This window comes from Urtica dioica, chromosome 3 (genome assembly GCF_054948205.1).
Source record: "Urtica dioica subsp. dioica isolate 48M chromosome 3, U.dioica_male_clone48M_v1_H2, whole genome shotgun sequence".
NCBI classification, from domain to species: domain Eukaryota; kingdom Viridiplantae; phylum Streptophyta; class Magnoliopsida; order Rosales; family Urticaceae; genus Urtica; species Urtica dioica.
This window is the reverse complement of record NC_142758.1, coordinates 5,346,783-5,374,403: the sequence shown is the minus strand read 5'-3', so window position 1 is coordinate 5,374,403 and position 27,621 is coordinate 5,346,783. Positions and strand designations below refer to the sequence as shown.

Sequence of the window (27,621 nt, the reverse complement as noted above, 5' to 3'; positions counted from 1 at the left end):
TGTTTTTGTTTTTTGTTGGGGGTTTGGTGTGTGTGTGTGTGTGTTTTTTTTTGTTTTTTTTTTAAGTCACCAGATTATTAGTTCTAAATCTAATAATATTTATAAATTATTACATCCTTACTGTAGTAAAAGCAAAATTAAAAAGTCATTTGATTATAATAATATACAATCATTTAGACAAACATTGTCGTCGGAGAGCTGTGGCTTTTGTCTGTCACGCTTTTTCGAAATTCCGATTGGAACCCTAACACTCTGATTTCAGTCTCGAGGAAATGGAACGTTTCCTCTTCGTCTTCGTCGGCCAATTCTGAGAGATATATTAGCGAATTTGGAGAAATGTCTCGGCAATCGACGAGCTCGCACGTCCACAAGTCCAAAACCCTCGACAACAAATATGTGAGAATTAACTGTTTCTTCACCTTGCATTTTAGGGTTTTTTTTGTTGTCACGAATGCTGGTATTTGAAGTCAAGATTTTCTATGATGTGATTTTCAATTCTGCTTTGCCTTTCGGAAAATAAAATGTGAGAAATGGGGAATTGAAATTGGTATAGCAGTTGAAAATTGAAATTAAGGACCAAATTACAGATTGAATTTGATGCTAGGAATTCATTTCCGGGGATTTTACGAAATTATTTTGAGTAAGAGTGAAGCAGAACCGAGTGATCATATGCAGAGGCATGTTGATTAGTATAATTAAGAATATAAGAATTCTTGTTCAACCCTGGTTTGTAAACGGGATTGAAATTGAGTAGGTGAATTGTTAGCAGAGTATATGAAACTTTTTGTCGAATCAATTTGAGTTGGAATTAAGAAACGTTGTGCATTGGTATTGGTGAATCAGTTGAAATTAAGGACACATTATTTCTGGGGTTTTATGAAATTAATTCGAGTAAGAGTGATTAGTGAAGCAGAACCGAGTGATCTATAAAGAGGCATGCTAATTAGTATAATTAAGAATTATAGACAATACATTTAACCCTGGCTCATGAACGTCATTGAAATTGAGTTGGTAAATTGTGAGCAGAGTATGTTAATTATATAATTACGAATTAAAGACATTTTGTACGCTTTTAGCCTCGCCGATCTTTCTAGAGATTGGCCAAGCGTTTTCTAGCTTGTATTTTGCTTCTTCATAGTAGAAGCTTTCTTTTTTACTCTTTTTTAATATAATTTTTGAGTTTCTTTTTTTTTAAAAAAAAAGACATTTTGTACAACCCTGGCTTGCGAACTGTATGGAAATTGAGCTGGTGAATTGAGAGCAGAATACCTTAATTAGTATAATTAAGAATTAAAGACATTTTGTTCAACCCTGGCTCGTTAAGGGTTTAAAAATTGAGTTGTTAAATTGTGAGCAGAGTATGTTAATTATATTAATTACGAATTTTTCATTCATCCCTGGCTTGTGAACGGTATGGAAATTGAGCTGGTGAATTGAGATCAGAATATCTGAAACTTTTTTTCAAATTAATTCGAGTTTGAGTGAAGACACGTAGTTATTGATTGTTGGGATGTAATCTTTTATAATTCTATATATACTTTAAAACAGCTAATCAATAATTGGGATTTAATCTTACATCTTTTATTTATTTATATAATTTTTTTTTGGTGCAGATGCTTGGAGATGAGATTGGAAAAGGAGCATATGGTCGAGTTTATAAGGGTTTGGATTTGGAAAATGGAGACTTTGTTGCTATTAAACAGGTTTCCTTGGAAAATATTGGTCAGGAGGATCTCAATATCATTATGGTTCGATCAAAGTGCTCTCACTCTTATTTCAATTTTGTCGTTTGTGTGTGTGTGTGTGTGTAGATAATGCTCTATTTCGAGTGATGGGTTGAAGTCATAGTTTCGTATTAATATAAACCTTCACCTTTTAAATTTCTGTAGTATCAACCATTCAGCACACATGATTAGCTTGGTTCTTAACATAATGTGCGTATTAAAGAAATATGTATAATTATCAATTACTCTCATTGTTAAAGAATTATTTTATGCCTTGATATAATCGTTTTTACTATAATAATCTGCCTAACAATATCCTTTTACCTTTTGATTCAAACGTGTAATTGGATGCATAAACTATGCAGCAAGAGATTGATTTACTCAAGGTAAGATATTCCTTTCCTCACCCCCTCTTATTTTATGTACTTTTTCTGTTCAATTCAAGTTTGGTTAAATAATACAATTTATGCCATTTTTGCATTGTGTTCTTTTAGAATCTGAACCACAAGAATATTGTCAAATACCTTGGATCCTCAAAGACGAAGACACACCTTCATATAATTCTCGAGTATGTCTCTTTTCCCTTTGGTGTGTAAAATTCAACTAAGCTTTGAAAGGTCATCTTACTTGCAGTTTTTTTTATTTAATAGGTATGTGGAAAATGGTTCTTTTGCAAACATGATCAAGCCAAACAAATTCGGTCCATTTCCAGAATCATTGGTTGCTGTATACATTTCTCAGGTCCTCTAAGTCCGCAATTTTTATTTTATTTTATTTTATGCCATCTTCATTTTATTTTTTTAGTTTATTATGCACATAAAATAAAAGTTTTAATTTTTCCACTTGCTTTACATTAGAGCTTATCATACTTTTGGTGTAAAAACTGATCCTATGTATTTTGCGACACAGGTGTTGGAAGGTTTGGTTTATCTTCATGAACAGGGAGTAATACATAGGGATATAAAGGGTGCAAACATATTAATAACAAAAGAAGTGAGTTTTTAATTCTGTATGTTATTTTATCGTCCTGTTTCTATCTTGGGCCAACATTTGATGTAGTACATTTTTAAGTTTCTACCAAATTACCAACCAACCACTCCTTAGTAATTATTTCTCTCTGCTGCTTGAGATAGGCTTTGTTATTTTACCATCATACTTTTGTTTATAAGAAAAGGGTTTGCATGCTGTTTGTAGTTCGTTTTTCTATCTTTTAACGTGGCATGGTAACATTAATTTGTCCAATTTTCTAGCTCTAGACAACATGTTAGATTTTTTTGACATTTATTCTACGTTCTGTACTTCAGGGTCGTGTGAAATTAGCTGATTTTGGTGTTGCCACCAAATTGACGGAAGCTGATGTCAACACACATTCAGTTGTTGGAACGCCTTACTGGATGGCCCCAGAGGTACCAATGATTCATTTGCATTGTGGTCTACTTTTTTTCGGCGACAATAAAACTTAAATGTGAACTTTCAGTAAATAGTATGCTTCATACTTGTAAGAGGCTGGTTTAACTTTTTACCATTTTATGTATCGATTCCGAGGTGTTCATGAGTTTCATAAATGACTGATTTTATTTGGCCCGACAATTTTTGTCATGTTCTGCAATTTTATTCTTGTATAAAGGTTAAATTTTGTAAATCACCAATACTAAAATATTAAAGCAGACTGTTTGTTTTGTAAGAAGAGCTCCAGTTCTCTAACGTCTGATTTTCTGCTCCGAGAGGAAACTAATCCGCCCTTCTAATGACATCATGGATTCTCCATCCTTTTGTAAAACTTTTTATCGAACTAGAACTCCGAAATCCACTTCTATTCAAATGTGATATATCTATATGCGAGTATTAAAGGCCATTGTTTCAGTTTGTTAATTCCTTGTAGTATGGGATCGGTAATAACTAATGCTAGTTTAATAATGCAGGGTAAAAAGAGGGTAAACCATGCGAATTCTTTTTTTGCTCCTAAAGTTCTGTTGTGTATAAGGCTTCATTTCATTTTAATAAAAATGATATATGTTTCAGGTAATTGAAATGTCTGGGGTTTGTGCTGCTTCTGACATTTGGAGTGTTGGTTGCACTGTGATTGAACTTCTAACTTGTGTACCTCCGTACTATGAGCTGCAACCCATGCCAGCTTTATTTCGCATTGTGCAGGTATAAGAACTTGTTGCTTTTACCTGAGTTTGACCAAGTTATCACGACCAAAAGTAAAATGCTTCCAGTACTGTGATACGATGCTATGTTTTCATTTGTCTGTCTAGTCTTCTTAATTACTCCACACGCGCGCGCACACACACACACATATAGGGAGAAAGAACTGCCTTTAGCATTCTTGTTGGTGTGCATTTATAACATTGATCATTAAATTGCTTCACTTCTATGATATTGTATCTACTCTGCTTTTTGTTCTAATGGTATTCCTTATAATGATGGTGCAGTCTTCCGTAAAATATAGTGTTTTTTTTCTTTCTCAAGACTTGTCTTTTTCCACTTACATTTCAGGACGATCGTCCTCCAATACCTGATAGCCTATCTCCTGACATAACTGATTTTTTACGGCAATGCTTTAAGAAGGTGAGTTTGTATCATGGTCATATGGTCTAAAGCAAGTTACAGTGTTTTCATTAGTTGTTGCATTTCCTGTTTTATTAATGAAGAAATTTGTAAATGATATTAAGGAAGAAACTATGTATCATTATCCCCAATGTGACTTTTAGTTACACTTTCCAGGATGCTAGGCAAAGGCCTGATGCAAAAACACTTCTTTCTCACCCTTGGATGCAAAATTGTAGGCGTGCTTTGCACTCTTCAATCCGCCATAGTGGAACATTGAGGTAAACTTATCATGTCTATTCCATGAAACGGAACACATCCCTGAAGCTAAAATTTAACCATGCATTCTTTCTTGTGTTATTCTCAGTTTCCCATACATTCCTTCTCTAGAAACAAAGAGAACAGTATCTAGGGTTTTTTTTTTTTTTTTTTTTTTTTTTTTTCCTACTTGAATTGTTTGACGTGTAAGAATAAATTTTCTGTTTTTAAATGTAATCTGGTCATTGCAGAAATATTCAAGCTGGCATTTCCACAGATGCAGTGAAGTCAAATGGTGATGATCAAAGTTCCGGTGGAAGCCCTTCAGCTGATAAAGTGGAAATAGACGCTGCTTTAATGAAAGATGTGGGTGTCTCACACTCTTCCTACGCTTAGCAATATGTGATATATTATATTGCTGAAACCAAAGTTGTTTTGATTTGTCATATGTGCCTTGATTCTATCGTTATATTTATTACGGACTATCTATTTTCAGGACTCTCGGCAAGAAATATCTACTACTGAGATTGTGGGTATGACCATTTCTAGTCAGCAACCTATGTTAGATTCTTCTCTTGTTGATGACAGTAGATCAAACCTAGAAGATGAAATATCAGATCAGGTTCCCACATTAGCTCTGCATGAGTTGTCCCTGAAAAATGGTTCAGTCAGCGTATCTTCCAACACGGTAGTGACAAACTCAGTCGAAGCTGAACTTCATGAGCTACCACAACCAAGCGACCGTGATGACATTCTAGCAAACGGTGATGTTGGATCCCCTGCATCAAAGACGAAAGGTGGAGGAAAAGGAAGTTCTCCATCATATGCTAACAAATCTTTTGGATTTGGTCATAGAAATCAAGATATCAGCTTTCAAAAGGTAGGTTTGTATGCACTTTTGCTGCTTTCCTTTGACAGCTTGCTTTACATAAGACCGGCTAGTTAACAATATGTTAGGTATTTTTAGTTAGTTCATGTGTGAAGATTTGCATGATATGCGGATTTTTTTCCTGTATATATAGCTATCCAGAGTTTAGATCCTTACATTTCTAGTAATTGTCCCTGTTCAAAATTTGTTTAATTGTCCTACGATCCTCTAAGTTTCATCACATATTCTATTTGGTCAGCAAACTTGACTGATTGGAAAGAATAAGTATCGCATCGCTTGCTGATTACACACACACACACACACACACACACACACACACACACACACACACACATATATATATATATATATATATATATATATGTATGTAATTGAATTCAGGAAAATGTTTTTCAATGACATGTCTCGTATTTCCTTCAGTTTTAATTTGATTACCTGTTCTTCTTGTTAATGAGAATTTAAAATATGGAATAAAGTTGTCAATATGATAATCTAGCATTTTTATGGTCATCTGGAGTTAAAGAAACAGGAAGGTTATTGAAGACATTTCAGCTTTAGGAGTATTTAGATCATATAAGCCACCTTCTAGTTTGTGGAGCTTTCAAAACACTCGAATTTGCAACTGTTTATTTTTCTGATTTTTGATGAGACTGATCTGATCTCTTACTCTAAAAAAGCGGATCAATATCCTTTATCTTTTCCAATATAATTTAAAAGGGTTCTTATAAAAATCTCATAATTTTTTTTATTGATATCTCCAAATCTTTATGCAGTGTCTGAGTGTTAGGGTAGTCAGTGACTCTGATACTTATTCATACCCTGCTGATTTTTTCCTTTTTTTTGCAAGAGATTCTTAGATTGTGTTTGTACTTGGGTTTTGGCATAAGGAATTCAAGTGGATTCAGGATTCGGGTGAAGTTCATAGTCTTTGGATTAATGAGACAAGGCTTAGTACTAGTTGTCAGTTCGCTTTTGGATTTTTTTAATTAGTAGTTTTTATAAAAGAAGACGTGACTAATTTCTGGGTAGAGATGCTCATGGAACTTAAACGAACATCAATGTCCCATTTTGTTGTCTAGTAATGTCTCTAGCTTAGTCTTTTTTCCCCATTTTTTTTTTCCTGAAAGCAGTTAATATAGGTTATAGTAATTTCATTTCGCACTGAAGGTTGGGTGATGTCTTCAAACATAATGCTTTCTCACATGTGATGGATTTAATTGGTTTTTTTTGTTTTGTTTTTTGTTTTTTTGTTATGAACTTTTGAAGATGTATAAGATGTCAGTCGCCATGGAAGGAAATGAGCTGAGTAGATTCAGCGACACTCCAGGAGATGCTTCCTTAGAAGATTTATTTCGCCCCTTGGATAGACATCCTGAAGACCGAACAGCGGAGGCTTCAACATCTGGATCAACATCGCATGTAAACCATGGGACTTCACTAGTCCATGATTCTGGGAAGACTGACCTGGCGACAAAATTGAGAGCTACAATTGCTCAAAAACAACTGGAAAATGAGATGGGGCAGGAAAATGGCGGTGGCGGTGGTGGAAACTTATTGAGCTTTATGATGGGCTATCTAAAAGATGATGTAATTGACATTGATGGTCTGGTATGGTAGAAGTCTTGATTTGATATTGGCATTTTTTCATTGTCATTTATTTTCTGTTTGATATATCTTATTTGATACAGGTTTTTGATGAAAAGCTGCCTGGAGAAAATCTATTCCCCTTACTGGTAGTCATTTGTCTTTATATTCTTTGAAATAACTAGCTGAAGTTAACAATATTAATAAAACTAGTTAAAGTTGATTAGTCCTGAAATTTTGTATTCGTTTTCTATTTGAAAGAGAGCTGGGATTAAAAGTTGATCAATAATTTTTTCTTCTTTTTCACATCTCTTTGAAAGGCTGTTGAGTTTGGAAGGTTAGTTGGATCCTTGAGACCAGAGGAGTCCGAAGAAGTTATTGTGTCTTCTTGTCAGAAACTTATCGCCATCTTCCATCAGCGCCCTGAGCAGAAAACTGTTTTTGTTACACAGCATGGTTTGCTGCCTTTAATGGAATTGTTGGAAGTCCCTAAAACTCGTGTATGCCATGTGTTTCTACTTCCAAGAAAGTTATTTTTTTTAATATACGTAATTTTTAAACTTATGAAGATGCTCTTACAGAGCAGAGCGATAAATGATGAAGACATGTTTTTTTTTTTTTTTTTTTTTTTTTTTTTCAGATAATATGTTCTGTGCTTCAAATTATAAACCAGGTCGTCAAAGATAATACCGACTTCCAGGAAAACGCCTGTCTTGTTGGTCTGGTGGGTACTACTTAAATTCTTGTATTTAGATGCATGTGTTCATGTAATCCTCTACCATCTCCCGGTATGGGGAGAGATAAGTCATTACTCATTAATAAAACTTTCGACCGGCCTTCCGACTTGTGGGAGGATAGTTCGGTCCTATTTTTTGAACCCCATCTGTTCCTTATCTTTGTTCATATGTAAATCTGGCTTTTGCCATTATTAATAGAAAAGTTACTGTTTAAAAAAAAAAAATAATAATAAAACTTTCAGTGTCTTAAAAAAAGGCGGTCAATTTAATGCCATGTTGCACGCAGATTCCTGTGGTAATGGGCTTTGCAGTACCAGACCGTCCTCGGGAAATTCGTATGGAGGCAGCGTACTTCTTGCAGCAGCTTTGTCAATCCAGGTAAGAGTGGCCTCATAATATCTATTATTTGGCACTCATTCTCTTTGACAACTAATTAAGAGTTTGAGGCCAACGGTTTCTTTACATGCAGCTCCCTGACTTTGCAAATGTTCATTGCTTGTCGTGGAATTCCTGTTTTGGTAGGATTTCTAGAGGCTGATTATGCAAAGTACAGGTTTGTATGATTCCTTTTTTTTTTTTTTTTTTACACCCCCCCCCCCCCCCCCCCCCCCCCCCCTTCTTTAAAATTACTTGTGTTTGTGCTAGACACTCTGTGATAATATATAGTGGTCTTTGGCTCTAGGTCTTTATTTCTGATTTCAGTTTGTATTTGCTTAATGATCTATACCGAGACTGCTCTAGTGCCTTATAGCTTGTATTTTGTTTTGGACTATCCAAAGCTATTATATATAATATATTTTTCAATCAATTTTCAGTTTCCTTAAGAAAAAAGAAATAGTGATCTGGTTTTTCAATTATTTTGTTCATTGTCATTAGCCGGCCAATTTTATTTTTAATCATTATTTATCATCTGTTTTTATAACCATGGTTACTTATAATTGAGAAAACGAAAGGCATTAAAACCATGTTAACTCCTGTGCTCATTAGTGCTAGGCTAAGCGCGTTCGACACTCAAACCCTATTCCATGGTGAAATATTCTCTTTATTACACTTTTTTTTTTCTTCACATCTGCTAATTTTCCAAAAGATGTATGATCAATCATGTCAACGCTTTTGCTCTGTATTTTTTTTTTTTTTTTTTTTTTTTTTTTTTTTTTTTGAAACGGTAACTTCATTATATATATTTGAATGGGCGGAAGCCACTTTACACAAAAGAAGGGTCGTTTATAGCTAGCTCCCTGGATCCAACGCCAATCGAGCACGCGAACCCGGGCTGAGCCAAACCATAAAACGAAACCACTACCAAAAGCTAGCCTTATAGGCCTTTACACGACTGTGCTCTGTATCATGAGCTATACATTTCTTCATTGTGAATTATTCTTTTTTCTTTCTTTTACTTCCAGGGAAATGGTTCATCTAGCAATTGACGGCATGTGGCAAATCTTTAAGCTTCAGCGATCAACTCCCAGAAATGATTTCTGTCGCATTGCTGCAAAAAATGGAATATTACTGAGGCTTATTAACACTCTTTATAGTTTGAATGAGGCAACACGACTGGCTTCTATATCTGTTGGAGGCGGACTTCCGTTTGATGGGTCTGTTCAACGACCTCGATCTGGTCCTTTGGATTCTAGCCATCCAGTTTTTGCTCAGAGTGAAACATCATTCGCTCCAGCTGATCAGCTTGATCTCCCCAAGGCCAGGCAGGGACTGATTGATCATCAATCTGTCAATGTAGCATCAGAACCTTCACGTGCTTCAGTTTCTCACTCCCAGAGGGTAGACGGCAATCAGACAGAAACGGATGTTTCAAAATTGTCTGAGCATACATCTTCAGAAAAAGTAGTAAACGTAGGAACCAATGAGTCTTCAGCAACTTCTAAAGAGAGAGAAACTTTAGATAGATGGAAAGTTGATGCTTCTCGATCAGATGCTGACCTTAGACCACATCGAGTCAGTAATGCAGGCGCAGAGAGGCCTCCAAAGCTGATAGAAGGAACATTGAATGGGTTTCCTGCTTCTGTAGCTTCCCAGCAAGAGCAAGTCCGACCTCTTTTAAGCTTATTGGATAAGGAACCCCCTTCACGACATTTCTCTGGTCAGCTCGATTATGTAAAGCACCTCTCGGGGCTGGACAGACACGAAAGTATATTACCTCTCTTACATGCATCCAATGAAAAGAAGACAAATGGAGAACTGGATTTTTTAATGGCGGAATTCGCAGGTAAATCTATAATTTGTGTATATATATATATATTAAAGCAAGTACGTTTGCACGAAAGTGTATAACATATGTTGATTTAACCAAATCCCAAAATAGTGTAGTTATTAGTTCTTACAAACCTGCATATTTTTCTGAAACAGGCAGACTCTTTAAGTTTTCCGTTCGGTCTTATTACTTCAAAACAGAGCCCCTTTTAAGCTGTTGGTGAAGTCGTCTTATAAGATAGTAAATTATTGGAATTGAAGTATTGATATAAATTGTCATGATGAGTATTCTGTTTTGTCATCTTTAACATGAGCCAACAGTCAATTTGGTGTATGTAATCTCTGACGATTAAAGTAAGATAGGTTTGATGTAGAAATGTTTTGTCGTTCTTATTTACTGTTTTTTGTATGTTGTTGGAGAGAACTGTTTATAATGTTACTTCTGTGATCACAACCATGTGCTAGGCTCACTTAACACACTCTAGATTAGACTGTAATTGGTTTAATTTTCGATAAAACCACTGTTTTAATGCAATGGAATTACTAAAAAAAATAAAATATGGCTCAGTTTTCCATATACATTTGTGTATTGCAGATACGTAGGGGTATATGATATATTTACGGTTGGTTTTGCAGACGTAGCTCAGCGTGGAAGAGAGAGTGTAAATCACGAGTCAGCTGCGAGAATTTCACAGAAAGCGGTTAATAAAAAGATGGGAGCAGTGAGTTCTAATGAAGGAGCAGCATCCACATCGGGAATCGCATCTCAGACTGCATCAGGTGTACTCTCTGGTTCAGGTGTTCTAAATGCTAGGCCTGGCAGCGCAACATCATCTGGATTGCTTTCGCACATGGTCTCAACATTGAACGCTGACGTGGCTCGGGATTACCTGGAAAAGGTTGCTGATCTTCTGCTCGAGTTTGCGCAGGCGGATACAACGGTAAAATCTTTTATGTGTAGCCCAAGTTTGCTCAGCCGTCTCTTCCAGATGTTCATCAGGGTAGAGCCCCCTATTCTTTTGAAGGTACAACCCATAAACAACTATCTCCTCTTTTTTTTTTTGGCTCACTGTTCTTTTACTAATATGGGTACTCCGATCATTCTGAAGATATTGAAGTGCATCAACCATTTATCCATGGATCCAAACTGCTTGGAGAATCTTCAGCGTGCGGATGCGATCAAGTACTTGATCCCAAATCTTGATCTAAAAGAAGGATCTCTTGTGTCCCAAATACATCATGAGGTACCAAAACTTGTCTGCAGTACTTGTTTGTCTGAGAAAAGCAGAAGAAAAAGAAAAGGAAAAAAAAAAAAAGCGTTTGGTGTTCCTATGTACCAAAGTGTCCCTTTGACATATAGCCATATTGCCCGAAGTCCGTAATTTTATAATTTAAATAAAATCAAACTATGGTTTTTCTTTTGGCACATTCGTTCCGTTCCAGGTTCTGTTCCTTTTTGTTATTGCTATAGATTGGCAATTTGCTTTTCCAAGAGTTATAACCTTTCAATGATATTCTAACCTCTTTTATATTCTAATGAAGGTCCTCAACGCACTATTTAATCTCTGTAAGATAAATAAGAGGAGACAAGAGCAGGCGGCTGAAAATGGAATAATTCCACATTTGATGCAATTTATCGAGTCCGATTCTCCCTTGAAGCAATATGCTCTGCCTCTACTATGTGACATGGCTCACGCATCACGTAACTCGAGAGAGCAATTACGTGCACATGGTGGATTGGATGTGTACTTGAGCCTCCTCGAAGATGAACACTGGTCTGTGACGGCCTTGGATTCAATCGCCGTTTGCTTAGCCCATGACAATGACAACCGAAAAGTGGAACAAGCGTTATTGAGGAAAGATGCGGTTCAAAAACTGGTTAGATTTTTCCAGTGCTGCCCAGAACAGCATTTTGTCCACATATTGGAGCCGTTTTTGAAAATTATCACGTACGTCACATTTCATCTTTTTTTTTTTCTTCCTTCTATTTATCTGCTATAGAAGCAAAGTTGCTTAAGATCAGACTACATGTTCTCTTAAGACAACATTAGGGTTATTTCTGGGATATACTTTAGCTTATTATACTGTGGGATATACTTTCGCCAATGCTCAGTCTGACTTTTTGAAGTAACACCTCTCTTGGTTTCAGAAAATCAAAACATATCAATACGACATTAGCTGTGAATGGATTGACACCGCTTCTCATTGCAAAATTGGATCATCAGGACGCCATAGCTCGTTTGAATCTTCTGAAATTGATAAAGGTAAAGACCTGGCCAGGGCTTACGTTTGTGCTTTGTGAACTCCCTAACGAATATGATTAACATGTCATCTTTTTGTAATTTACAATGCCTCGTTATCTTGATCGTCTTTGTAGGCTGTTTATGAGCACCACCCACGGCCAAAACAGTTGATTGTTGAGAACGATTTGCCTCAGAAGCTTCAGAATTTGATAGAGGAACGTAGAGATGGGCAACGATCTGGAGGACAGGTCTTGGTGAAGCAAATGGCTACTTCTCTTCTGAAAGCACTTCATATTAACACCGTTTTGTAAATCCAACCCATACATATCTATATTTTTCTACAGATTTGTACATTCCATTGTTTTGTAAAATATTAACGCCTATTTTGTTTTTTTGTCGTAGGATTTTCATTGCTTTCGTAATTTCTTTTTCTTTTATTTTTGGTCAAGTTTTTTCCGTGTGTGTGAGAGAGAGAGAGAGAGAGAGAGCAAATATTTTATTATTCTTTTGGTTGTACACATGTAATGTAGTGGCGAATCATCATTATCTAAGGTTTCTCTGGGTCATTTCAGTTTATGTGCGAAATTGCACAAAACTCAAAAACATATTCTAAATGAAGAACGTTTAGAAACTATGTGCATTTTTACGTAAATTCTCTTACGTCTCATCAACCCTTGGCAGGTAACCACAGTCCGCATCAGGTCACTGAGTCTGCCGCAAGTCACATGAACTAACTTATGAACAAATTAAAATATTAAAAAAAAGGCATAGTTAGTCTCTAATCTTCGTTTTTCAAAAACCTAATGCAGGATGCAATAACCCTTGTCATGAGTGCTTAACAAATATGTTTCAAATATTTTATTACAACATTTTATCTTAATCTTTTGATAATTAGTCATGATATATCATAAATTGTCGTGTGTCTATATATTTATATAATTTACTAATACATCATAACGTATTTGATTGTAACAATTTCGGATTACTATACGTAGCTTAAATCATTTAATATATTAAAGTGAAGAGCTTCGTAGCAAAATCGTAAACCCTTCATAAATTCTTCAAAAATAGCCATTAATTTTTTTTTTTTTTTTTTTTTTTTTTATAATCTTTAATATGCCCTTGTCATTTATGTTTAAAAATAAATATAAACTCAAATGTTTAAAATTCACATATCAAATATAACCTAATTGCTTGATTAATGTAAGAAACAAAATATAGCTCATATTTCTCCGCCTTTAATTATCGTACTTCTCATCCTTGAAAATCGAACGATGCCTCATCACTTACACGAGTCTGTCTATATATAAGTTGAAGTAAGCCTTTAGGCAATGGAACATTAATTTCACATCTTCTAACATACAAGCTCGCTTTACACGATCAAAAGCATAATATTTCCAGCTTACTCGAGGTGCTATAGATCAATTTGTGGCCATTTTATTATAGAGAAATTGTCCCATTTGCCACCAATTTTATATTTTTTTCCCACTTTCAACCAAAAGACTAATTTTTCCCAAAATGCCACCGAGATGTCAACATTGTTGATATCTATGTCAACAATGTTGACATCTCATAGTGAAGCGCAAAAATTGATGTCAACATTGTTGACATAGATGGTGGCCTTTTGGGAAAAATTAGTCTTTTGGTGGAAAGTGGGAAAAAAATTATAAAATTGGTGGCAAATGGGGCAGTTTCTCTTTATTATATGCTGATGTCATTATATTGGCAGATCCTGGTCTCAAACTTATAGATGGAGTTTAAGTCATTTCTACATTCACATTAAAAGTTGAAGGATCAAGAAGACTAAGTATTTTTCGAGCTTAGAAATTGTTCGATCACACACTAGCATTGTCATTTTCCAAAGACATATCCCTTGCAGTTATTAGATGATTTTGGTTTTGTTGATTCCAAACCAATATTAACTCTCATGAATCCTGAAATTCTATGGACTGCCTTTGATGGAGAATTACTAACATATATTACTCACTATAGAAGGCCCATTTATATATATCTTGTTGATATTACTTATTGTGTGTACATTAGTTGAGTCAGTTCTTAGCAGCTCCTCGTCTTACTCGTCTTCAACATGTCCACCATATATGCTCAACATGAACTTGGTTTGTTCTTCTCAGCAACACCTACAACACAACTCAATACATTTTCTAATGTTGACTAGGGACCATGAGCCACCACACGACGCTCCATCGCTGTCTATTGTGCATTCTTAGCTACGGAGACTCGCTAATTGCTTGGAAGTCTATAAACAAATTACCGTGCCTATATCTTTAGCTGAAGCTTAATACTGAGCTCTAGCGGCGGTTACCAGTGAAGTTTTATGTTTTAGCAACTCATTGAAGATTTTTGGGTTACTCCAACTACACACCATAACCAAGCTGCTATTCACATTGCGTCAAACCCAACATTCTACGAACCCACAAAGCACGTCAAAATTGATTGCCATTTTGTGTGTGGTGACCTTCAGAATGGTGTTTTCGAACTTAATCAACTTGCATATGCTTTTATGAAGCTTTTACCGGCAACACTTCTCCGGAAGCTAATGTCAAGATGGTCCTGAAAGACATGTTCCATCCATCTTGAGGGGAGAAGTGGATATTTAGCATTAGGTTATCTTTATTTCACTAAGCTATCATCAAAGTTCTAACCGGTTTCTATTATATTGCTGGTTGTAATTTTCATTTTATTATTTCACTTGTTAACTAAGTCCACTTACAATGAATGACGATTTGGGAATAAGTTAGTTAGTATGATTATGTATGTATACTATACAAGACCCATGATAATTAATCAAGTCATATTTATTTGGGAAATAGATTTAACTAGTAGGAATTTTGATACTTTGGACAAAATTAGTAAAAATGATGTTTTTGGACACTTTTACTAGTAACTGTAGACTTATATATATGCAATTGTTGTTAATTGTAGACTTGTAAATCTACAGTTTTATGATAACTGTATACTTTGATGTCTACAGTTACTAGTAAAAGTGTCCAAAAACATAGTTGCTACTATTTTGGTCCAAATTATCAAAATTGCTACTAGTTGAGGCCATTTCTCTATTTATTTTCTCTTGATGTTTTCTTTCTTCTTCCGCTTAATCTTGTATAGAAGCTTGATCATTATATGAATTGATTTTTGATTTATTTTAATGTTGATATTCAGAGAGCTTAATGCTACCATATCTTATCAGGATCTTAAGAAGAAAAAACACTTGAAATAAAATAAGAATCGTGATGAAGGTACGTAGATAGCCACAAACGTTACAATAAATAAAAGTTACCCGGATGGTCATATATTGGAATTCAGAGCAAGAGTCCCCATTAACAGCACATTACTAGGAAGAGAAAGACATAAGCAAGAATTTTAAGATATGTCCGTGTTCATGACCTTTTTGTTGTATTTAAGGGTATTATTATGAACATTTTAGATTTTCAATACGCAACAAGTAAATAAAATTTCAGATTATGGGATAGATTTGATACATAATATTAAAGTTGCCATCGATCGTTGTTTCTCATTGAGTGAAGTTGAAGAAGCTGAACTAGTTTTAGAATTAGCTTTCTGAAGTTGAAAATTATCGGGAAGATATGGTTGAGAATGACGTGAGAGGATTAATGAATTTTTTGTCTTCACCGGCAGTGGCGCAAAACCAAGAATTCAAGTCGAGATGGCTAAGAATAAATATGGGCTCGCTAGATTTGTGACCATTCTGAAACTTGAAATTTCATTTTAGCCACCTTTTGTATAACTTTTGACAATTGGCCATCGTCATTTATTGACAGGTGCTAATAGACCTGCTTACCCCTACAACACATTCCTGCCAGTGCCACATATTTGTGTTAAAGAAAAAAAATCAATAATTACAATGCGATTAACGAGGCAAAATTTAAGCTAACACTCAACAACACTCAGAGAAGCTACCGCTAAACAGAAACCAAAACGTCACTGAAAAAAAATGAACTTGAAAAGAACAGGGATTTGAAAATCGGAGAATAAAAATATATTGCAATGGTGAAAATTTTTTTTTGTGAAGAACAAACTCAAAGCTACGGTGGAATATGTACGATCTTTTGGACTAATAACACTTATTTTTAAGGGTTATATAGGTATATAGCCACACGGCTATAGGGATTTTGATTTTAGCCAACTTTCTGTTAATTTCCTATCAATAGCCACAATAATCTATTTATAGCATGTTAAAATACTTGAATGACCTCAAATAACTCCCGCCCATTTTCACCCTAAATATTAAAAAATTAAAATAAAATATTCGATCAATAACTAGCTATTCGAGGAACATCATTAACGTCATTAGTAAATACCACCAAATCACGCAACCTCAAAAAATCACTCAAACACAATTTCAAACCCGAAAAAACCCAAACATTTTAGATTAAAAAAAATAATAAAATCTCGGACCGAAACTCAGGCGATCGAACAAGTTTTGGAATTTTTCGGCAATTGAAGAGTTTTTGGATGTTTTTATGCAATTGAAGATCATAAGCACTCGAAGCCGACGCCGAAGAAAAGGTAATATCCCGAGTTTTTTTTTTTTTTTTTCAAAAATGGTTGTTCTAAATTTTTTTGACGGTTTTAAAATTTTAATAACAAAATAACTGGTATATGGAATGGGTTTAAAAAATAACTGTTAATTAATTCAATTGATAGTGTTTTTGAGAGTATTTTTATTAGTGAAAAATATGTAAAATAGTCGATTGGGTTTAAAATCGAAACATAAATAAATTTTTTCCTTACTGTGGTGATTTGTGTTTGCATGTTAATTAGTCTTAGATGATTAGAGTGTTAATTAGGGTTTGCATGTTAATTTTTTTTCTTACTTTACCGAGAAATTGTGTTTGCATGCTGATGTTTTTGTTCAAGACTGTTAATTAAGGGTTTGTAATATGAGAATGGCGTTGGTTTGAAATCAGTAATATTTTTTGAGTGAATGGCCAAGAGTTAAGGCCGAGAGTTAATGGATGAGTGTTTTTGTGTATTTGATGTTATGATGTTTTGTACTTGTCTTATTAACAGATATTATTGCAATGGCGAAGAAATCTCCATCGAAGAAAAAGGTGAACACCGAGGACAGACAAGAAAAAGAGATCAAGTCGTCTATTTACATGCATATTAGTTAATTAACTACCAATTTACATCAGTATGAGTGTGATTGCGACCAAATTTAGTTAATTAACTACCAACTTTTATCTCTTTTTGTCTATTTACTTGCATATTAGTTAATTAACTACCAATTTACATCAGCATGAGTGTGATTGCGACCAAATTTATTGTCTATTAACATGTAATCAGTAAGTTAATGTAAGCAGTAAATTGGCTGTTAATTAACAAAGATTCTCAATCTAAAACATTCACTATCAAGTAAATTGAATATGCATTAGAGTTAAAATTCAACAAAAAATAATCATAATAATAAGACATGTCTTGAAAAACTTAAAACAATAGTCACATAGAAACTGAAGCCCAAAAAAATGAAGAACCATCATCCATGGTGTAGCGTCGAGTTATGAACAATGAGAAAAAAAATGGACGTTCAAATTTATGAAATTATGAAACACCAAAGAATTGTAAAATTTGAATTACAATTGGCGGTCAAACAAGGATCAGAATTATCGCCAAAATGAAAACAAATAAATTATATCAATAAATGAAGAATATATTTACAGATTGTATATTAATGTTTTGCCACGAAAATAGAAACTAATTAGCTAAAGTCAACCACTGAAATTTTCCAAATCCACACGTCCAAAAATTCAAAAACTCATGTTTACTACTTTCCTAATCGGTTTGATTCAAAATAAAAAAAACTGTCTAAATTATAATTAGCGGCCAAATTAATAAGGGCAAAGGTGTAAAACAAAGTCAATTAATGAGATGCCACATAAGCAACTTGGCTATTTACAGATTATTAACGAAAGGTTGGCTAAAACACAATTGTTAGCGTTTGTGTGGTTTACGTAGCCAATTTTTTGTTTTTGTACTTAAAAAATCATGTTTTTTGTTTATGGAAAATCAGTAGTGAATGAATAACAATGGGTACATCCATTGTTGATGATTGGGATGGAAAAGTACATGCATGTCCATATTTATTATTATTATTATTATTATTATTATTATTATTATTGTTGTTGTTGTTGTTGTTGTTGTTGTTGTTAATTGAACCGGTTGATGAAAATGAATTAAATTCGAAAATAACATTTGAGATTGTTGTATGAAATAAATGGATTTTCTTTACAAGTCATATGGAAACGTTATATGAATTAATTTTTTTATTAATGGAAATTAATGATGTTTACTGTAATTATTTATCAATTGTGCAGATGAAGACTAAGAGTAGTGCAAAACAGGTGAAAGGACCGAAAAAGACTAAAGTGGTTGAAATTGTCCAACCAGGGGTATGTTCTTAAATTATGAAAGGCATGTTCGTTATAGCTTGTATATAGCAACTGGTAATTTTTATTGATAAAAATGTAGGGCATATTCTGATGCTTTCTTTTTTAATTTCATTGTTATCAAACCATTAAAAAATGGTAATGGTAATTAATGGCATTGTCTTGCTAGACTGTATATAGCAATAGGTAATTTATACTAATAAAAATATATTGCACGTTCTGATGCTTTCTTTTTAATTTAATTGTTATTGATAATGTTATTGATATATAAAATTAACAGGTGGGAGATTTCGTTGTGCGTGAACACAACTGGAATCCAAAACAAAAAATTATAGCGCGATCGAAGTTTAATGTCATTGAAACAATCCAGTCAGGACTGAAAAATGAGGGACATAAAACTCGTTTTAGAATTGCTCCGTTTGGACATATCCAAGAATTGAAAGGGACCAAGTTTCCTCAACATCTAATGCACTTGCTTGTTCTGTGTCGAGGGGAAAGCAATAACTCAAAAGGGTTATGGTTTGACATTGGTAGTAAAACAATTGTGTTTACCATGTACGACTTCCAAATAATGTCAGGTAAACTAAAAAACTTGTAATGTTAATAAAACTTAGATGAATCTGAATAGCTTAATGGTAGGTAATAGTTGTTAATTGTTAATTAGTTTTTTTTAGATATGATGTTAGTTAGGCTTGTAGTTCATGCTTATATGTTGTTTTATTGATATTGGAAAATTGAAATTAATATATGGTAATTCCCTATATTATTTATTTTGACTTTGACGATTTTTTAGTTATTGTTAGATAATACCTATAACTTTCACATGCTTTACATGATTGAAGTGCGGGGCCGATACCTAGAGCCCAAGACAGGCCTCCTATTGTCGATATGTTGGCGGAGAAATACTTCATTGAGAGGGGATCTAGAGAGGAAGACAATTGTTGTTTATGCTGCATTCTGATATGGACGCGACATATGAAGAACGCGTAGCAATAGCAAACTTGACAATTCTTGAAACCATGATACTGCCAAAACAAATCAACACCAACATAGATAATGAACATCTTCTCCTAGCTAACAATGCGGAATTATTTGCAGATTACCCTTGGGGGAGATTCAGTTTTGATGCTCTATGTAAAAGTATGAGAAAATCTGAAAACTTCGTCATGAAATCACTAGATGGGTACAACTTAATGGGTTTCTTGCATCCATTTCTAGCTTGGTTATACGGAGTGGTACATCAATGAAAAACAAAGATTTACCGAAAGGACAATATTTCATACCATGCCAAGAATGTTGAAGTGGACCTATTACAACAATGTTGGGTATGACATGTTATGCAAGCGGATTTTCAACAATGTTGAGGTATGTGTCATACCTTATAATATATAATAATTTATGTTAATTACGGTTTTATATCTGATATTCTTGTATTATAGGTCGAAATTAAGTGGGTCCACACAATAGAAGATGAGATTGCAAGAGGATACCCTCCGAGAGATGATATTCCAAAAGAAGATGTACCCACACTCCAACCGGATAAGGACAAAGGCAAAAGCGTAGGTAGTAGCTCAAATTCGAACACCGAATATTTGCAAAAAGTTGTAGATGACGTCACTAACGGACTTACAAATGCGATAAACCATATAAAGAAATTTGAATCTGAATTGGAGATGGTGAAGATCAAAATGGAAATAGTTGAAGGTCTGATAATAATGTAAAAAACCATTATTACAGGGAATTTGAAGGTCTAAATGGAAATTTTAAAACAATATTTGAATCTGAATTGGAGATGGTGAAGATCAAAATGGAAATAGTTGAAGGTCTGATAATAATGATTACAGGGAAACGAAGGAAATACTATTAAAGTAAGCGAGGAAAGAACAACTACTGCAATGGTAAAAAGTGAAATATATTTATATTTTAAAAAAATAATTGAGATATAATAATAATTAATATTTGTTAACAAAGACAAAATGGTGGTGGCAATGATCGGACAACCCTTACTCCTAGTGCAAGTGTGGAAAGAACTCATTCTTCAATGGTAAAGTGTGATAATTTTTATTATTATGTAAATTTGTTTGGTAGATAGTAATAATTAATATTTGGTAATATCATAAAATGGTGGTTGCAATGCTTGGACAACCATTAACATCGATATAAGTAAAAACTAATTAATAATTACCAATCATTATTATTTGTTAATAAAATAAAATGGTGGTGGCAGTGCTTGGACAACCCCTATTGCTAGTGCTAGTGTCGAAAAAACTCATCCTTCAATGGTAAAGTGTGATAATTATTATTATTATGTAAATTTGTTTGGTATATAATAATAATTAAATTTGGTAATTATCATAGAATGGTGGTTTGCAATGCTTGGACAACCCCTGCTGCTGCTGAAAGTGTGGTAAAGTGTTCATGTTATTAGTACTTATTAAAATTATTCGGTACGTAATAATCATTAATTTTTGTTAATAACACAAAATGGTGGTGGCAATGCTTGAAAAAGCCTGAATACCGATAACATAACATCGGAAATCAAAAGCATAGTAAGTTTGGAATAATTAAAATATTGTTTTATGTAAAAAAAAATGTAACACTGTTCACTTAATTGGTTAATGCTAATGTAAAATAATCTACTATATAAGTCAAATATACTTTGTTGATTACCATATATAGGGAAATTGGACCACAATTCAAGTGGAAAACAAAGAAATTTCATACGAATTAGATCTGAATGACATAGTAAGCAATAATGTATATTTGTACTTGCTTTAAGTATTCATATACTAATAGCTGATTTCGCGCAACATAGATGCGAATCTTCATGGATAGCTTGAGTTATAACAATCTACTAGATCATAAGGTAACTATTCATTAATGTTTATATTGTAAATTACTGTTTATTAACCAAATATGAACCATATGTATTTGTTACGGGATAAACCAAATGCATCATATTCAAATTCAGTGGCCGTCCAACATGAATACGCAAGTTTTCAAATTTTGAGTTGAATTTTTTTAAATTAAACTTCCGGAGGTAATCATCTATTTTAAATAATATTGGTTAATAATATATAGTAATGTGGAATCCATTGCTTCGTGACTAACATGTAAGTTGACAACAAACGTCCATAAAGACGGAAACTATTAACGACGTGACCATAACGTCAAATCAAAAGAACCAAGATAACATGGTAAATATGAATTACTTAATTACATTGTAGTTTAATATGTTTACAAAGTAATACCTTAATTACTATCCGATAATGTGTATTGAATATATTTAATAATATACATATGTAGGCGATACGACTCCCTTGCTTATCTTTATCTTTTCACTTTTAAAATTATGTTACATACTGCTATGACATGTACATAAAAACTTTCAAATACATGTTCATAGAATACATGACTAAAAAAATATAAAACATGTACATTATCAAATCTACTTTAAATTAACACTGCATAGTTGACCAAAACAAGAATTTTGGGGTTTCAAAATTGCCCCTACTTACTAGAATTTTCGTCCCGAAAATTAACAAGAAAAACAAGAATGTAAGAACTCTTGCCTGGATATACTCCATCTCTTTTAAAAGAATGAAATAGTTCATCACTAAGATGATGGAATCGATCTTTAACAACTGACACTAATTATTATCGTACTCTTTTTAAAAAGTACTTTAATAATAACAAAACATTACTAGACGGTAAAAACCAACTTAAAACTTTCCTACTTTTCTTAGTTTCACCTAATACCTTAGCCAAATCTAATGGGATAAGAAAGTGTGTAGCACTAGAGTCAAATAACATAAAAGCGTCATATAAGAATCAAGGAAGCTGACCTGCTACCACGTTCGAGGTGCTAGCTAGGGCATCAACATTAGTGCACGCATAGATGCGATCTTGAGGTGGTGGTGGTATTTGGGTGTTTGAGGGTGCTTCTAGTCGGCCTTGAAAATTTGGTGGTCCTTTGAGTGTAGCTTGCATGAAGTTGAGTCTCCCATCACGATCATTTTGTTGATACTGCTTGTTTTGTGCAAAGTTGTGCTTAAGACAATCTTTGAGAAAGTGTCCTAGCTGACCCCACTTAAAACACGACATATTGCCTATCTTACATTCTCCTGGATGGATCCTCCCACATGTGTTGCACTTCAAAAATGAACTTTTCTCCGTCTTAACTTTGTAATTTTCCTTATTACCATTTTCATAATAACTCACCTTCCTCCTATTTTCACTATGGAGGTATTCCGCTTTGCCAACTTGGTTGTTGAGGAGAAAGTGACCGACCTTCTTATTGTTATCTAGTTCTCTATTTTGAGTTCTTTCTTCTTTCCGTGACTTGATAAACTGGTCTCGCTCCTCCTTCACTTGAATCAAATGGTATTCAGCACGCATTGCACGTTCGAGACAGTCTGCAACAGTGGATGGTGGTTGACTTCCACTATCAATAGCTAGAGTCAGTTCCGGTCGGAACATTCCCATCATCCTTCTCACTCTTTCTGACTCGGTAGAAACCAGGTGGGGGCATAATCTGGCTAGTTGGTTGAACTTCCTCACAGCTTCAGTCACAGTCATCGTGCCTTGCTTTAACTCCGTAAACTCCTTTTGTTTTTTGTTCATCGCTCGCATTTTGGAATACTTCTTGTTGAACTCCTCAACAAAGTCATTCCAAGACATAGCACGTGTGTCTCTTCTGGTGGCTACTGTCTCCCACCAATATCGAGCATCTTTCTTCAGGACAAAAGACGCGCATATGAATTTCTCAATCTCCGAGCATGAAGTTGAAGATCGTCTTGATCTCGGATATCCACTCATCAGCCACCAAAGGATCAGCCGATCTTTCAAAATCTAGGGCTCTCATCCTTTTGAACCTCTCAAATAGATCATGAGCCACATTAACTTGTACTGGATGTACATTATGGGGAATTTCTTGTGCTGCTGGAACTTGAGCTTGCTGAGGAGCAGGGGCAGGATCATGAGGATTATCTTCACCTTCTTCAGGATATGGAGCAGCATGAAGAGCATCTTGCACTGGAACCTCTGCGGCAACTCTACCTCTTCGTCTACCTCGGCCTCGTGCCCTTCCTCTACCACATCCACGCGCAGCTTGGAAGTTTTCCATCTAAGTAAAACAAAAGTACGACTAAGAAATATACAAAAATAAAAGTACTAACTTACTTGAGTATGGGATATAGCAATACGATCGAATAGGGAAGGGGGTCGAAGGTTCGTTGCTCTGATACCAACTGTGACGACCCGACTTTTCGGACCGTCTTACTTATCCTACTTTTTAATATTTTAGAAAATTCTTTAGAAAACTTGGAGGTTTTTTTTTTTTTTTTTTTTTTTTTTTTTTTTTTTTTTTTTTTTTTTAACACATCGTATGAAGCCGCACCAAATTTTAAAGATGTTAAAAAGAAACAAAACATTAAGAAAAATTAAGATTGGATTTAAAACAAATTAATTAGAAAAATACTTAACCAAAACTGAAAAATATGAAATACTAATTTTAAACTAAAAATAGTAGCAAAAAATAAAAACATAATCCAGGATATAAAACTTAACCAAAATATAAAACTCTTTGAAACTTCGAAGTACATGAAAATAAAAACTTTTAAAAATTATTTCTTAAAGACTCGTAGCGGAAGACTTATTTCTTAATAACGAAAACAAAACTTTAAACTTTATTTCTTAATAACTTGTAACGAAAGACTTATTTCGTGAATGGAAACCATGACTCAACCCTCTCGCTATTGACGCCGCTAGTCCGCCCTGCGCAGTTCTTTGCAAGTTGTTTACCTACGATACAGATGCATATTTTTTTCGAAGAGATGAGTTTATGCTCAGCGAGAATAATATAAAGCTCACAAAAAAATTCGCGTAATGCAATGCATGAACCGGTTATTAGTATTTTAAAACTAATTGGTGTCATGATCTTTTTTTTTTCTTGATTCTATTAACATTTAGGGTAGTCGTATTAATTTCAGTGTACACTTTAGATAAGAATACATGGGGGTTATAAAGTCCCATACGTCGCTCTATCTTTTAAACTTATTAGGGCATCGGCCCGAGAAATTTGCCCATTTGAGCCTCGGCCCGGGAAACTTTTCCTTAATACCTCTCGAGGCGATACGACTCCCTTACTTATCTTTATTTTTTCACTTTTAAAATTACGTTACATACTGATATGACATGTACATAAAAACTTTCTAATATATGCTCATACAATACATGACTAAAAAAATATAAAACGTGTACATTCTCAAATCTACTTTAACTTAACACTGCATAGTTGACCAAACATAAATCCAACTACTACAATCAATCACACAATCAAATAAAGAAAAACCTACTCAAACATATAAACCTTTAAACAAAATATAACATGAATTACAAATCATCATATTTAATTTTGAACTAATCTGTGTTGTAGTGAGATTATTCTCACCCGGATATTGGAGGTTACGATTGTAGATCGTCGAAGGAATTGGACGCTCAAAACGACTCGAAACTTAATTGGGATAAAATGTTACCGGGGATCAGCTAAGGAAAGGATTCAAGACATATTTTAGAAAATACCGTTGGCTATTAGGGTTTCAAGGGAAAACTAAAACTCTGGTACAACTTTTGTAAAACATCCAGTAACTATAAAACGTGATTTTGAGAACTTTTTGTGAAGGCACCACGGCCAAAAGAAAATCGGAACTACTTATCAATAATAAAACAATTATAAACAACTTGGCTTAAAAAAAAGTTTGTCAAAAAAGGATCTGCGCATCGTTTCCAAAATTGTTCTACCGTAAAACTTAATAATTAAAACCGAATATAAATTACATATTTGACAATAAGACATCTAATACTAAACCGTGGAAAAAACTTTCGGATTAAAATAATTAACGAACTGTTCATACTAAGCGTCTCAAATTCGATTTAAAAATAGGTCAAAATTGTTACACTGGTCTGTGCCCTGATGGGACTTTAATCATAAAATATTTTTCATTCCATGAAAATATTATTTGATTTCATATTCAAACATATGACATCTAAACCTAACTCTTCCAAAAAGAATCGATGTAAAATAATTATTTTTGAAAGCACGGAAAGTGTATTAAAAAGATAATTTTATTAAATCTGAACAAGAAACGTATTTTTTTTTCTCAAAAATCTTTTAAACAGAAGATCACAACTTAAATATGAATTATTCTGAGAGGGAAAACAAAAAAACATACTGAGAGGGAGCAAAGATGATGGAAATTCAGTCTCTACTACTTTTAGAATTTGAGAATAAGTCTAGTTATTTGGTGGCTAGGGTTTATATTTGTGGGAGAAGAGAAAGAGAAATGCTAATAAAAAAAACTGAGCGTGAGCGAATTGTGAGATTTGAGTGTGGAAAGGAAAAAAAAATGATTCCAACGCAAACAAGGATATTTATAAAGATTTTTGATAAAGTTGCGTTTTCTAAATAGAAACCTCTCTCTCTCTCTCTCTCTCTCTCGTGAAAGCCCATCAGCAGGGAAGACAAAACCCTAGCCGCCGCTGCTCTTCTCCCTCCTGGGATCTGGGCGCCCGGTGTGGCTCTGGCCCGGGGGGGAGGCATCGCTGGAGGAGACGACGCTGGTGGTCTGGTTCAGCTCGGCCTCGGCTCAGCTCTCCTCTCCTCCACCGATCCAGACGCCACGCCAGATCCGCCACCGATCCAGACGCCTCGGCCCCGGTTCAGCTCGGCCTCGGCTCAGCTCTCCTCTCCTCCACCGATCCAGACGCCACGCCAGATCCGCCACCGATCCAGACGACAGATCCGCCACAGCCTTGCTCGGAATCTACGCCACCACCGTCGACGCAGATCTCAAGCTGCGAGGCAAGCGTTCCGGGATCGTGGGCTCGAGGAGACGCAGATCTCAAGCTGCGAGGCGAGCGATTCGGGATCGTGGGCTCGAGGAGACTCGAGGCGTTCGGGTCAGCCGTGGCGAGGAGACTCGAGGCGTTCGGCCTCACGGAGGAGACGCGCCACATGGCGGACGGAGAGCTGTGGACAGCGCTGGGGAAGGGTGGGGTGATCGTCAACATCGGACGCTGGGGAAGGGTGGAGTTTTTCGGGGGCAGAAATGGTCGGATCTGCCGGTTTGGTTGTGTTGTGCCTCTTGTTTTGTGTTTTTATTTAGTTATGCTTTATGTTTTTAGGCTAGTTAGCCCATGTTGCGTTTTGTTTGACTTGGTTTATCTTGGACACGGATTAGCCGTTGTTCACTATCCCGTTGTGGATTTCCTGTTAGGTTTTGATCTATACAGGTTGGAGATGCATCTTCTTCGTGGTCAGCAAACCGAGGTTGAGTGGATCTTTCCATCAACCAATTTTGGTTTTGTTGAAAGAGCCCTTTGTGTGCTCAATTATTGTGCCCGTCGTTCTTCCACTTGTCGGAAGCATGCACAAAACGTGCGATTACCGGAACTTAGTGTTAGTTTCACTTCGACTTAGGTTTGAGGTATTCCATGTACTAAGGTGTTTTTCTCCTGTATTGATGGGTTTTTTTTACCCAATTTTAATGGAAAATCCGTGACTTTCAAAAAAAAAAAAAATAAAGATTTTTGATAAAAACCCTAATATCAAAAGCTCCTTACGCGTATATATATGTATATTAAAAAAAGTTTCTCGTATTTAAAAAAAAACTGTATACATACATATATATAAATATATATATATATATATATATATATATATGTTAAGAAAGAAACTACAAAAAAAAAAACGTTCATAATTACACTTTATATTTTTAAATTGAACACTTAACCGGTATATAAAATATTAAAAAATATATAATATACTATATATAATACGTGATAACTAATAACCAATACATAATATACGATATTATCTACAGTATATTGTGTATATACCCTATCGCACGTTACGTATGTCTATATATATTTTATAAATTGTTATTGAAACTATAAAAAAAAAGTTAATTATATATATTTTTTTTAAAAATTTCGGGG

General features: G+C 34.6%; 1 protein-coding gene across 2 annotated transcripts; it reads left to right on the top strand.

Annotated features, from left to right (window-relative positions):
- Nucleotides 1-90: 90 nt before the first annotated feature.
- LOC149402215 (MAP3K epsilon protein kinase 1-like) lies at nucleotides 91-12,830 on the top strand. Of its 2 annotated transcripts, none has more exons than XM_089608867.1 (24): nucleotides 91-396; nucleotides 1,614-1,748; nucleotides 2,090-2,110; nucleotides 2,219-2,292; nucleotides 2,375-2,465; nucleotides 2,634-2,717; nucleotides 3,029-3,130; nucleotides 3,747-3,878; nucleotides 4,227-4,298; nucleotides 4,455-4,558; nucleotides 4,787-4,901; nucleotides 5,032-5,415; nucleotides 6,691-7,011; nucleotides 7,113-7,157; nucleotides 7,329-7,508; nucleotides 7,649-7,732; nucleotides 8,032-8,123; nucleotides 8,215-8,298; nucleotides 9,149-9,969; nucleotides 10,590-10,978; nucleotides 11,063-11,197; nucleotides 11,496-11,902; nucleotides 12,103-12,217; nucleotides 12,331-12,830. In XM_089608867.1, the coding sequence occupies exons 1-24, from the start codon at nucleotides 337-339 to the stop codon at nucleotides 12,505-12,507; spliced, it is 4,224 nt and encodes a 1,407-aa protein (XP_089464993.1). In that variant the 5' UTR covers nucleotides 91-336; the 3' UTR covers nucleotides 12,508-12,830. The 2 variants fall into 2 exon arrangements, with proteins under 2 accessions (XP_089464993.1, XP_089464992.1); XM_089608866.1 differs by having other exon boundaries at nucleotides 6,691-7,032.
- The last annotated feature ends 14,791 nt before the right edge of the window (nucleotides 12,831-27,621 follow it).